The sequence below is a fragment of the Ipomoea nil genome, unplaced genomic scaffold (assembly GCF_001879475.1).
Source record: "Ipomoea nil cultivar Tokyo-kokei standard unplaced genomic scaffold, Asagao_1.1 scaffold0688, whole genome shotgun sequence".
NCBI lineage: Eukaryota > Viridiplantae > Streptophyta > Magnoliopsida > Solanales > Convolvulaceae > Ipomoea > Ipomoea nil.
In genome coordinates this window covers 631,480-645,479 of record NW_017617116.1, presented here as the reverse complement: position 1 = coordinate 645,479, position 14,000 = coordinate 631,480, and the positions used below count along the sequence as shown (strand labels likewise).

The window sequence follows — 14,000 nt, the reverse complement described above, 5'->3', positions numbered from 1 at the left end:
AATAATGAAAATACCCTTAAAATTTTTAGATTTGGGCATGTCTTAAACAGAGGGGTTACCAACATGATGAATTTTGACACTAAAAAAATAGTCGTGGATGAAAATTGGTACTAAAACAATAGTCGTGGATGAAAATTGATAGGAATTAAACATGTGAATTAAAATTGTCATTTTGCTAATACTCGTGGAACTAAAATTGGTATTTTGCTCATCTTTAAATATAAAGTCATACTCTACCTAGTAGATCCGAACAAAGAGAGTAACATTTGGTTAGATGTGTACTTGTGTAGTTTTTTTTTTTTCCTCTCATTTGATGGCTACTTACATGAATACATGCTATGAGTATTACAAAAATACAATAATATAATCCCCTCAGAGCTTTCTCTCGTGGCTTCTTCTCTCCCCGTGCAAACCTTCAAAATTGAGCACCGAATCGATACAGTAGAGAGCTAGGGTTTTGCAGTAGAGACTGATGTCTCTGAAATCGTATCGGATTCCAGCTGCATTCGGGAGATAATTAGCAGAACTCGAATCTTCTCGATTCGGATCTGGATTTTCTGGAGTTGTAGCCAAAATGTACGGTAATTCTGGTGATGTCGAAGGCAACGACCCATCGGGGTCCCGGAAGGCTTCTCCGCCGTCCGCGATGCCATGGGTCCGTAATCTCCGACGTTACATTGGGGACGGGGCCGGTCTTGGCTCCGAAGCACTCATGGGTTAGTTCACTCCAAGTCTCCGATCTTATTTGATTGATTGAATTCCACATTTCTCTGCTTTTGTAATTCATGCCTATTTCATGTTCAATAATGTAATATGCACATATGAATGCGCATGTTCATGTGATAATCATGAAATGAAATTTGTGTAAACCTTGGGTATCGGATTCGGTGATATTGGTTTGATGGCTTCCTTCTTTTGATTTTAGTCATTTATGCTCAAAGATATAGGTCTCTTGAATGACTAATATTTGAAAATTTGGTCATATCATGAGCCAATTTGACAGTCTTGTACTCATCAATGTATTATCTTTCTGACTTCGTTGGCTCCTATTCCATTTTGTAGAGCTTGAAACAAAGAAGATCTTGCTTGATATTTTCAAAGAGAAACAACAAAAAAGTGCTGCAGCTGGCACAATTCCCAGCTTCTATAAGAAAGTAAGAGAAAAACGTTTTCCATGGTGTTACTGTGATAGTCTAACAGCCCTTAAATGTAACCAATTATTTATCTCTTTTATTCTGTGCTTCATTGCATATTATTCAGAAACCTGAAGATGGATCCATTAGTCATAGGGTTCAGAGGCTGGCAAAATATCGATTTCTAAAGGTATTGATTTTCCCTTGTTTAAAATTTTAATTGCAGTTATTACCAAAATTCTTTTAGCATTTTATAAAATGGTTTGTTCTCTGAATTTGGGGTTTCATTTTTGTACTTGATGTAATTTCAGCTTTTGTATTTATCCAATTAGAAATTGACTATTTAATAATATGCAGAAATTAGTTAAATATTTGGTTAATTTCTTTGAGGAGTGCAAGAAAATAAAATTAAGTATTTAGTCTTTTCATGCAGAAACAATCTGATCTTCTGTTAAATGCTGATGATTTGGATGCTATGTGGGTTTGCTTGAGAGAAAACTGTGTGATCGACGATGCAACTGGTGCTGAAAAGGTGTTCAATTTATCCTACATTTTTTATTCCAGATTGTTCTTGGAGTTAAGCATGCTACCTTTTTCAGAGCTGTTTCACTGCTTTTGTCCAATTGGAGCATGCTTATTTACATGAATGAGGTCACTTAATAACTCAATGAGCTTTCTTGTTGCCTGCAGATAACAACTCTTATCTTGTATAAATTAGCAGTCTTTCCTTCTTCTTAAATTGGATCTGTTTTCTGTCTTATGGTGCATATCCTTGGATTTTCTTTGGTGTTTATTTCTTTATTTATTTACATTGAAGCATGGAATTGTATTGAGTGCATCTTTCTTTTTGTAATCTTTTAGATGAACTATGAAGACTTTTGCCACATTGCCTCTGTCTGTACAGAACAAATAGGCCCTAAATGTCGACGCTTTTTCAGTCCTTCAAATTTCATGAAGTTTGAGAAAGACGAATCAGGCAGAATAGCTATTCTGCCCTTCTACCTTTATGTGATGCGCACGGTGGGTATTGTTAAGTTGTTTTTATTGAACTTCCCTTCTCCATTTCTTTGCTATTGTAACATTGTAGTTATGTTCAACAATGCTTGAGTTTTATTCCTGATATTTATGTGATTGGTGCTGCCCTTGTTGATGGGATTCACTATTTGTCCTGATCTTAATTGATAAGTATCTTCTATTTCAGTTTCCAGGAATTCGCATTGATGTATTAAAATCTGTTTATACCTAAATTGAGAGCCTAAAGATGATCCCTTTTGACTCTGTTCTCTGTCAATTTTATGGTGACATCCAATTTTCTTTCTTGATTACTTTTAGGTGTCACTGACACAGGCAAGGATAGATATGAGTGAGCTTGATGAAGATTCTGATGGCTTCCTTCAACCTCATGTCTGGCTCCTTGATCTTCCTAGCTTTTGTTTTAATCTTGGATTGTAGTCTTCGCTTCCTTATTCAGTTAGTGGTTACTTACTGTAAAGGTGCTTATGTGTAATGTTTGAACAGGAGATGGAGGCTTACATACGGGGCCTTATTCCTAATCTGGCACAACTACGTGACATGCCTGCAGCCTTTGTGCAAATGTATTGTCGCATAGCTGCACATAAATTTTTCTTCTTTTGTGATCCCAATCGACGAGGTTTGCCTCTTATACTGAGATATATGATGCTACTTAGGTTGGAAGTTTTTTCTTGTAAAAATGTTACTTTTTCAACTAAGCACACAAACTATCATGCTACAACAGGAAAGGGATGCATAAAGAAGATTCTGCTTAGTAACTGTCTTCAAGAGCTGATGGAACTACATCAGGTAATATGGCTGTATTGCTAGCTTAGTGACTAAGGAGCCATTGATAAATTTAGCATCTAGGAGTTGTCTCCTTGTAACTTTTTCAGTCTTTCAACGTAATATCATGTTTAGGTGTATCTGAAACTAGGAAGCTATATGCCTGTTCACAAGCACTGACATGGTTTTATCCCTTCTGATCACTAGGAAAGTGAGGAAGAAGTCACTGATGCTGAACAAGCTGAAAACTGGTTTTCATTGGCTTCTGCACAGCGCATATGTGGTAAGTATAGGGATCTCTTTATTGAGATAAATCCATGTTGATGTGTAGGTATCATTTTCTAGTTCTCCTCTATTTTGAATTTGCATCATTAAGCAGTGAATTGCATCCCATCTCGCCTTAATTTTCAATTGATTCTGATTCTTATAATCCAACACTTCTTAAGAATGTGAAATATAATGGTGAAGCAAGCTGGGTAGCAAGAAATTAGTCAATCTTGGTTTAATTAAACGCGAATTCACTTTATATATTTTCTTAAATAGTCTGGATGGTCTCTTAATCTGATGAAACTTTTTTAACCATCTGCATTAGAAAGAAGCAAAATAACTGTTTGTCAGTACTTCCAACCTTTGTGGCCCTTTGTGGATTGCAAAGTTCACCTAATGTTTAATTTCGAAACAGCTAGAGGATTTGATGTAATAATAGGATGAAGGTTGTGTAACATTCAGGGATTGCTTATACCACTTGACAATTTCTGTTTGTGAAATTAAAACATAAAAAACAATTTGTTTTCCTAGTTACACTAGCCTTCTTGGTCGTTCCTTCCCTCTTCACACTCTGGTGAGATTCACTTTAACTTAGCATTCTCCCTTTAATGAGAACAATTAATTAAATTCACTAATCTTATAAATGCATGACTCTAATTCTTTAAATATTTGCTATTAATATTTCATGCAACTGTTTACTCAACTATGTTCCAGTGATATTCAGTGCTCAGGTTCTTCATTAAATCTTGCAGATATGTTCCTTGCTCTTGATAAAGATATGAATGGAACATTGAGCAAACAAGAACTCCGAGAATATGCAGATGGGACACTGACAGATATTTTTATTGAGAGAGGTAAAATTTTATCATTTCTTCTAATGGTTAGGGACAGAAATGTCCAAGTGATGTCTGCAAATTCATATAGAGAGTGTTTGACACTAATTGATTGGATTTGCTATATGTAAAATTGTGGACCATTCTTGTCTTTTATATATATATATATATATATATATATATATATATTGTGGATTGGATTTGCTATATGTAAAATTGTGGACCATTCTTGTCTTATATATATATATATATATATGGAACTTCTATGGTGGTGAATGGCACTGGTGTTGTGTACTTGTGTTGTACTTTGTTTAATATTTTTTATTTGTCTTGCCCGTAGTTTTTGATGAGCATGTCCGACGTGGGAAAGGTGGAGGTGTTAATGGTCGTGAGATGGATTTTGAAAGTTTTCTTGACTTTGTTTTGGCCCTAGAAAACAAAGACACTCCTGAGGGATTGACATATCTGTTCCGGTGTCTTGATCTACACGGGAGGGGTTTCTTAACAACAGCTGATATTTATACTCTCTTCAGGTGAGAAAGTTAAAATAAAATCTATTGGATTTGACATATTGATACAGAACGCAAGGTTTATTTCCCAATTTAGTTAGTCTTTCATGCCTTCTTGTGCTTGATTGTATCAATGGTTGCTAGTCTATTCTGTTGGGCATTTATGACTTATAAAACTGAGCAAAGCAACAACCAAATGGAAGTAAAGAAGGGGAGTCTTGATAAGTTGAGATGCTCCCTGATTCAGTCTTCCTAAAAAGAAATTCTGGGATTTCCTGCTTGTGGTTCCTGAGCATGTTCTGTGAGTCTCAAGTTACCAGATACATGTGCACCCAATTAACAATCCTTTTGTATTAAAATCGCCCTGCCATTGTTTCTTTTGCTACTTGTTGATATAATGTTTTACACTTTGATATGGTGAAGTATTTATATGGAATGTGTTTTTGTGACAAACCAGAGATGTGCATCAAAAATGGATTGAAGGAGGGAACTATGAACTATGCATAGAGGATGTGAGAGATGAAATATGGGATATGGTGAAGCCTACTGACCCTTTGCATATAACACTGGCTGATTTGCTGTCATGCAAGCAAGGTGGGACTGTTGCAAGCATGCTGGTTGATGTCCGTGGTTTCTGGGCCCACGACAACCGAGAGAACCTTCTCCAAGAAGAGGAGGAGCCGGTGGAAGAAGGATAGAATGAATGATTTCCTCGTTTTGCACAGAAGAAGCTGGAGTAAGATGATGTTTTAAAGATTTTACAGCAATAGATTCTGATGTGTTGTTCTGTAATCTGTATGCAGAACACTATGGTTGTGTAGAGTTATGTTAAGTGTGTAAGCGGTAGAGTGTAACGGTCCAGAATTATATTATGTAAGTATAGCAGAAACAAAAGATGGGAACCTGTCTTGTATTCATCAACAAAGCCAAAGCAATAAGCTCTTTCCGAGTTGCATGCTAATGCTATTCAGTAAAATGCATATTGAAAACCTATAGCACACTCTGATCTGGTGAAAATGTCAATAATACCATCTGCTTTATTATTATTATTATTTTTTTTCATCCATGCATGCATATTCTATCAAATTTTTACTTTTTTTTAGCGTAAATATCTTTATCCGTTCATATTTTAGATGAACACGAAAATTTATTTTTAGAACACTAGGACATTTTTACAATTTTAACCAAACAAATATGGTAATCTAACATTTCTTAAAAGCAATTTTATTACCTGATTTGATTTTACATTTCCTAAACCAAAGTACGAAACAGTCCATATGTACTAAAGTTTTACTAAAGAAAAAACAAAATGAGTTCTAATACAAGTACTCCCAAGTCCCAAATCATACTCTCTCAAACCTCTATAAAATGTCTATATCAAAATTTTAAGTGTGGAAGTAAAAGTTGAAAATAAAGAATGAGTTACGAGAGTACATACATGCTATGTTTGGTAGAGCTTAGTTAGGAGACGCTCTATTTGGTAATGTTATAAGAGCTTATTTTGGAACGGTAGCGTTTCAAAATAAGCTAGTAGCTTCTTAACTTTGTTTTTCCATCTTTATCCTTATTATTTTAAAGAAATGACATCCTTTATCCTTCCCAATTAAAACCATTTTCTCTTCTCCTTTATTCGCAACTTTCACCGCTCGACAATCCCTTCATTATGAGATGCTAGATCAACGAAAATTTAAGTCAGGCCTCTATTGATATGAAGGAGATTCGCAACAATATTGTTACTTCGTTATGTGATGCTAGATCATGATTATGCTAATAGTTTTATTTCAAAATGTTAAATTTTTTTTGAAGACAAAATGTTAAATTTTAATATGTAAACAAACTAATTTAAATTTTATGAAAATGTCATTTTTAGTCTTGTTACATTTATTAGCTTATCAAAAAGCTACTTTTACCAACCAATATTAAACATCGCAGCTCTTCAGCTAGGTTTGCCAAACATAGTTATATAGGCCCTGTTTGATAAATGAATAGTTGTTAGTTGTTAACTGATTGTGTTAATTAGAAGGTATAACTAATTGATAACATTAGCTGGTAGAAAGATGTTTGGTAAATTAGCTGATAGCTGTTTAATATAATTTCTTTTCTAAAAAACTAATTGAAAAAATTGGTTTGAGTAGCTTTTTGAATTTTAACATTTTGAAATTACAAAAAACTAATTAATCAAACACTTATATTAATTTTTAAACTAAATTAAAAAATTAATAATGATCAAATAAGTCAAAATTGACCTATAATCTAACTATTTTACCAAACATAACCATAGTATTTTTCAAACAAAATGTAAAAGAAACAAAAATTTTGTAATACAGCACCACGTAGCAAGTTATCCGCCCATTTCCCTCTCGCCTTCTCAGCGGCGGGAATGCTCTGAGCTAAACATGGCGGCTGCCTCTCTCTCCGCTACTTCTCTATCCTACTTCTCTCTTCGCTGCCAGGCTCGAACGCCCAACCCTAAACGAGTGTTAACGAACACCAGAAGAAGAAAATCCAACCACCGCACTCTCAAGTCCGGTGAATTCCGGCCGCCAACGCCGCTCTCTACCTCCGCCGGTGACACCGCTACCACTTACACTCGACTACCTCCGAAAGAAGACTTCTGCGTCTCGCCTCCCCGTAATTCGGAGGAAATCAGGCTCTACGAGTCCAGCATTCCGTTCGAAGTGAAAGAATTCCGTTCAGAGGAAGATGCCGAATTCTCGGAAATTGATGAAAGTGAGGAGAATTCAGGGTTTGATTATGGTAAGTTTGAGTTGTATGAAGTTGATTCAGAGAATGAGTTTGATGGAAGTGATGATGAGGATGATGACGACAACGACGACGTAGTCATAGGTTTTGGGGATGGGGTGTTTGAAGGGGAAGGGGCGGAAGTGAAGGAGAAGGAGAAGGGCGTGCCGGCGGTGATGAGGTGTTTCGATAGAGCGAAGATATATGTGAAAGCTGGGGATGGAGGGAACGGCGTGGTGGCGTTTCGGAGAGAGAAGTTTGTGCCATTGGGAGGGCCAGCAGGAGGAGATGGAGGGAGGGGAGGGTGTGTTTATGTGGAGGTAGATGGTTCCATGAATTCGTTATTGCCTTTTAGGCAGACTGTACATTTTAGAGCTGGGAGGGGAGGCCATGGCCTGGGAAAGAAGCAGTTTGGTGCCAAGGGTGAGGATGTGGTGGTAAAGGTGCCGCCCGGGACGGTTGTTAGGGAGTCTGGTAATGGTGGAGAGCAAGGAAATGTGCTTTTGGAGTTGTTGCATCCGGGGCAGAGGGCATTGTTGCTGCGTGGAGGGAGAGGTGGGAGAGGGAATGCTTCGTTTAAGACTGGGGTGAATAAGGCGCCCAGGATAGCAGAGAATGGAGAAGAAGGTCCAGAGATGTGAGTATGCTTTTTCTGATCCTTAGTGTTCTTAAATTGGGATATCATTACAAGAATGTCTATTTATATTTGAAATAGCTTTTAAGGATTATCTTGCTTTTATTGATGATTATTGCATTTCCTAATTAATTACTAATTCCAGCGTCTAAATTCAATTTGTGCCTCATTACAATAGAACTTGCACTTACATTTCAGTTGAATGTAGAACTTAGAATGAAAAGTCCAAAACTTTTGTTCACTTTCCTAACTTTAAGTTCTGATGTTAACACGACTAGTAATGTTTTTTCCTTCCCATTAATGGTTTTTGGTGCATGTGCTCATCTTTGCATAGAAGTAATGGTCTTTTTGACCAGGTGGTTGGAATTGGAGCTTAAGTTGGTTGCGGATGTTGGAATTGTGGGAGCTCCAAATGCCGGGAAAAGTACTTATCTCAGCGTTATTAGTGCGGCTCAGCCTACTATTGCAAATTACCCCTTCACCACTTTGCTCCCAAATTTGGGCGTGGTTTCATTTGATTATGATTCTACAATGGTCGTAGCCGATTTGCCTGGTTTACTTGAAGGGGCACATCGAGGTTTTGGTTTAGGTCATGAATTTCTTCGTCACTCTGAAAGATGTTCAGTTCTGGTATAGACTTGCGCAGTATAGTTTTTTTTTTTTTTGTTGAAATTATTAATCCTTTATCATCTGTCTTCACAATAGCAAACATTATAGTGTCATATGATTGGGGAATTTATATTCAGCAAGAATTGTGTTATATTCTGATGATTTGGATGCAGTTGTTATAATTGTATTTGTTCGACTGCTCCAGTAATTTTACTTTGTGAAAACAATAGGGATGGTAGTGTATCTTCTCAATTCTTACATTAACTTTCTTGTGTTGCTTATGCATGATAAATCTTACCCCCATTCGCAGCCTCCATGACTGTAATTGGCATCTAATCTTTCCATATCAGTGAACAGTTAACTTTCCAGTTCCTGAATTTGGCTAATGCCTTTCTTTATATGCTTTCTTACTTTGGATTCTTTAAAGTTTACTTGTTTAACTGATTGGGGAACTATTATTTTGAGGAGTTTAGGTGCATGTTGTTGATGGGTCATCTGAACAGCCAGAATATGAGTTTGACGCTGTTCGTCTTGAGTTGGAAATGTTTAGTCCTGAGCTTGCTGAGAAGCCTTGTTTAGTTGTGTACAACAAAATGGATCTTCCAGAAGCATCTGAAAATTGGCTATCCTTCAGGGACAGCCTGCAAAGCCGTGGGTATGAGCCTTTTTGCATGAGTGCAGTGAAGAAAGACGGTACACATGAAGTGATATGCGCTGCATATGAGCTTGTTCGCAGGAGAAGAACTGCTGCTGAGGAAGAAGGTGAGTTACACGATAAACAATTGAGGGACCATATTGACTGAAATTGAAAATGAGGGACTAAGTTACATAATGGCCAACTTGAGGGTCCAAAAGTGTGATTATCCCTTTCTTTAACATTAACGTAATACAGAGTAAATAAGAAATAAGAACAGATAATACAGGAACAGTGTGCTCTTTCATTTGGGCATTCTGCTTCGTAATTTGATAATGAATTAGTTGCTTTATTATCAAAAAACACGAGTGATTTAGGTTTGTTCAGCTCCATTCACCACATTGGTTTCACAAACAATTTCTTTTGTTTCAGATGCAGTAGGTCCAGAAAATTTGAACTATGTGGCTGATACATTGCAAAAAGAGAAAAATGCTCCAATAACTGAATTTGAGATATCTCACGATGATGCTTCCAATACATGGCATGTTGTGGGATCAGGCCTGCAGCGTTTTATCCAAATGACAAACTGGAGGTAAGGAAAGTCCTATTTCTTCAATCTTCTTTTGTTGTACGTAAGTTATTCCCTGAATTATCTGCACATCTCTATTCCATGTTGAAATGGGAGCTAAGTTCACAATACTCTGCATTAAAGGCCATTGTTTCCATTTTCCCTCAATTGGGATGATGTCTCCAAAGTTTAAAGATCTTATTCTCATTGTCCGGTATCCTGTATTCGAGTTAGGCAGAGACTTAATGGGCTTTGAGTATGCAATGTGAAGATTCTGAGAGAACATTTCTCGGGGATAACTTTACAGCTTATTTTAAAAGATGTGATAATATAGTTGGCTTTTGTTACTTGGAACAGATATATAGATTCTGAGAGAAGATTTCAACATGTTCTGGAGGCAAGTGGTGTAAATAAATCTCTCATAAAACTTGGTGTAAAGGAAGGCGACACTGTCATTGTTGGGGATGTAAGTTTTTTTGATGGTTTAGTATTATGGATTACTTTTATGCTAAATTACTTAAAAAGCCAAATGGGTTTTATTTTTGGAAAGAAAAGGCTTCCTTCCATTCAGCTAGTATGAATTTTGACAGATTGCCATAGCTAAGTGGAGACTAAGAAGATTTGTTCTCGAGTTTTTATCTGTTTTACCTGAATATTAGATAAGGTTTAGTTGTATTGAGCTTCTACTTAAACTTTTACCCTTTTTACCTTGTTGGTAGATGGAGATGGTATGGAATGATGGCCCAAGCAACTCAGGTCCTACAAGTAGGAGGAAGTGGGCGACTGAACGGATTCAGTGACTTTCATGCTCGCCATTTCCTAACCCATTTTAGTCTAAGTTGTTCGTTTAAAGGCATAACTTGTGAAGGTTTGGTCATGCCTACCACTAAGAATCAATCCGCAAAATGGTGAACTCAATCACGGTTCCAGCTGCAATTTGGTATCTTCGTGACGGATGTTCTTTGAAACAGTCGTGCATGGGCGGACAGGACAAATGAGTAGTCCAGTGAGTTCACTATAACCATATCTCTGTTTGATACAGTATTTATAGCTATAGTTGTAATTTTTTATTTTTTATTTTAATAATAAAAGCTTTGAAGAATATTCCATTTCATTGTGTTACTTGGTATGGGATGACAATTTTTTCCTGTTTGAACACAATACTCAATTTCACCCAAATCTTTGCAGGAGGGAAGATCATATGAAATTTGTTTGAGTTAATTTGGGAAATGGGTTGAAATTGACACTCAAAACATTTAACACCTAATAAATACTCCCTTCCACCTTTAAAATAATGTTCTCTCTATTTTTGGGATGACGAAAGAAACTTGTGGCCATTTACTCGAGATCATGTGTGACGGGTTTGACTGAGCACGTGTTATAATTGACATCTTCAATTAAGAGGGGACAAGAGTAAGTTCTGTGATAACTTGCAATAGATGGAGGATGTGTTGCACCCTAACTCCACAAATTTTTTTGTTTGGTTCCAAATTTAATGGCAAGAGACACATGTCATTTACCTTCACTGTTTGTTTCTTTGTTTTTTGTTTTTTGTTTTTTTTTTTTCTCTCTAAATCATTAATATAATAGATGTTAGTGGTTCACATTAAAAAAAAAAAAAAATCATCACTAAGTTGGCAAATTAGAGTGCAATCTAGGGAAAGAAGAGAAGTAAGAAATAAATTTAAATTTTCATTTTCACTTGAGTTTTTAAATAGTTATGGTAAATTTTAACAGAACAATTAATGGAGGAATTAAAAAAATCACTTGATTGATAATTAAAAATTAAAATAGTATAGAGTAACATTTATCACACAAAATTAAAACTTCTAAAAATAGAAACGGTGACACTTGTCATACAAAATTTGAAATATTATCTTAGGCATCCCTATCAAGGGTTCTTAAGTGGTTTTCTTTCGGAATAAAAGAATTGGGAATGAGTTTTTAACTAATGGAAATGAGGGTTTTTATTATTGTAAATTAAATTTGTTTGTTGGCCCCATTAATTGGGAATAACTTGGGAAAGCAACATGCATGTGTGCGTTTGGCGTATCTGTAGCGCCCAGCTGGCACGTGTAGTGCGTTAAAGCAATTTCAAGTTTTTTCTTTTGTATTTTTTTTTCATGCTCTCTCATTCTCTTTTCTTGTCATCCCTGCAAAAACTCATTAAAATTCCTAACTGATATTGTTGCTCTTAGAGCATCACCATCAGCCGTTTTTATTTAGTTTTTGCATTTTTTTTGCCATGTGAAAGAGAGAGAAGGCAAAGAGAGAAGACCAAGGTCTCCATGCAAGTGTATGATTTTTTGTGAGACCCGCAAGAGAGAGAAACACAAAAAACAGGTGTTGTGGCTCGCGTTTGCGGCATAGACAGCGCCCAACCGGTGCACGCGTGGCGCGTAAATTGCGTAGCTTTTTTTTTTAAAAATTTTTTTTTGCGTGTCAGACTTTTTTTTTCTTTGTCTTTTTGTTACTTTTTTTTTTCCTCCCTCCTCTCTCTCTTAATTGGCATCTAAAAAATGATGAAAATTTTGGGGCAGATGAGGAAGCTCTTATAAATAAATAAAAGTATATACATAACTATCTCAATTAAATATAATATATACATGTTTTTTTTTTTTTTTTTTTAAGATTCAAAAAGCAAGTGGGGGCCCAAAAATGGGTAGCAAATCTCGTATCAGCAGCCGGTAAAGTTTGAATTTAATTCTTTCAGTTAATTTTATGTACTTTTAATTTAATCTACAGATGAATGCAAGAAATCGACAATGCATCATCTTCGAGTCTTGACCACAGTAAAAATCTTTGAGTCTCACAGTTACAATCAAACTTTTTACTGTTTGTAGGACATCACTATATTCATCTGTCTTCCTCATTTCTAAATCCGTACAAACAAGCCTTTCAAACTTTTGTGTAGTTGTACTAAGGATGTCAATCGGTCCATTCAATCAGTTTCGATTTAGTTTATTTAAATCATTATACACTAATAAGTTTGAGCAATTATTACATTACATTGTGGATCAAAGTCTACCATATGCATGGTTACAAAAATCGCGTCTAGTCGCCGATTAATCGGCGCCTGGCCGCGTAAAGGAACGCCGAAATCGACCTCCTCTGTGGCCGAGCGCCTATGCGGGCTAGGCTGCCGCTTAGGCGGCCTCCTAGGCAGTCTAGGTGGCCGAACCTTTTTTTTGGCAAAAAACTTCCTAAAAAATATTTAAAAAATTTTAAAAATAAAAATAAAAAAGCGGGCACATATTATAATTTATATATTATACATATGCACATATTATAATTTATATATTATACATATGCAGGTAACATATTATATACATTCACTTTATCTGCATACACACATAATATATTAATTGCAAATATATAATATGAATGTCGTCTTGAATCAACGCCCACAATGTAAGGTTGATCTAGTCCATGATATAATCTGTCAAGTTTGAGTTGATAATTTTTTTTTTTATCAAATTAAATTTTGTTGCCTCAATCTTAAAATCTTTGGTTATCAGATTATTTGGTTGAGTTCATTTAAAATTTTGTATATTTTAAAATTAATATGTATGTTAATCTTTCAATTTTAACAAACTAATATATTTACATTAATAAATATAAACTTTTTTTTTTTTCCTTAAAACTTCTCATTTCAAATTCAACTAAAAAAATATTCCGTATATTGTAACAATTATACACATTTTGTATAAAATATAAAAATTTATTTTTATATTAATAAATTTATTTTATTTAAAATTTTAACAAATTAAAAATTAATTTATTTACATTTATAATATAATAATTATAATAAATTTTATTTTCACTATTCATTTCAATTCATAAATACTCATTGAATTTGTAATAAATTGAGTGGTAACTTTAGAGAAGTTGGATGACTTATTGTGGTAAGCTTGTAAATTGAGGACCAAAGGTGGTACTACTTCAAACCTAGAGGATCTTTAGTGGAATTTACTCTAAATTATGTAAAATTTTATTTTAAAACATGATAAAAAATAATAAAAATAAAAACGAGGCTAAAAAGGAGCCAACAACGTATATGCTCCCACATATGCATTTTGTTCTACATCGATTGTGAAACAAAGAGTAATTATCTTGAGTGACTCGATCCATCTTACCATCTCACTAGATTTCGGGTTAGCGGCTGTTGTTTTATTTGTTTTGGACTATCAAGCTATTTTTTTTTTTTGCCCTAACATATTAGTCTTTTAATTCTTTTTCAAGCAAGCTTTCGATTTTTGAGTTAAAATTCGCAT

The 14,000-nt window shown here is 35.2% G+C and overlaps 2 protein-coding genes across 3 annotated transcripts; both read left to right on the top strand.

Annotated features, from left to right (window-relative positions):
- Positions 1-317: 317 nt before the first annotated feature.
- LOC109176163 (probable serine/threonine-protein phosphatase 2A regulatory subunit B'' subunit TON2) lies at positions 318-5,530 on the top strand. 2 transcript variants are annotated; one of them, XM_019325606.1, is made up of 12 exons: positions 318-716; positions 1,063-1,154; positions 1,261-1,323; positions 1,567-1,665; positions 1,995-2,153; positions 2,466-2,537; positions 2,652-2,784; positions 2,890-2,954; positions 3,138-3,213; positions 3,950-4,051; positions 4,371-4,563; positions 4,997-5,530. In XM_019325606.1, exons 1-12 carry the CDS (start codon positions 575-577, stop codon positions 5,235-5,237), a joined length of 1,437 nt encoding a protein of 478 aa, XP_019181151.1. In that variant the 5' UTR covers positions 318-574; the 3' UTR covers positions 5,238-5,530. The 2 variants fall into 2 exon arrangements, with proteins under 2 accessions (XP_019181151.1, XP_019181152.1); XM_019325607.1 differs by lacking the exon at positions 2,466-2,537.
- Positions 5,531-6,858: 1,328 nt separating this feature from the next.
- Positions 6,859-10,882, top strand: LOC109176241 (GTP-binding protein OBGC, chloroplastic). The gene is made up of 6 exons (XM_019325699.1): positions 6,859-7,918; positions 8,272-8,545; positions 8,998-9,286; positions 9,591-9,750; positions 10,084-10,192; positions 10,446-10,882. The coding sequence occupies exons 1-6, from the start codon at positions 6,936-6,938 to the stop codon at positions 10,524-10,526; spliced, it is 1,896 nt and encodes a 631-aa protein (XP_019181244.1). The 5' UTR covers positions 6,859-6,935; the 3' UTR covers positions 10,527-10,882.
- The last annotated feature ends 3,118 nt before the right edge of the window (positions 10,883-14,000 follow it).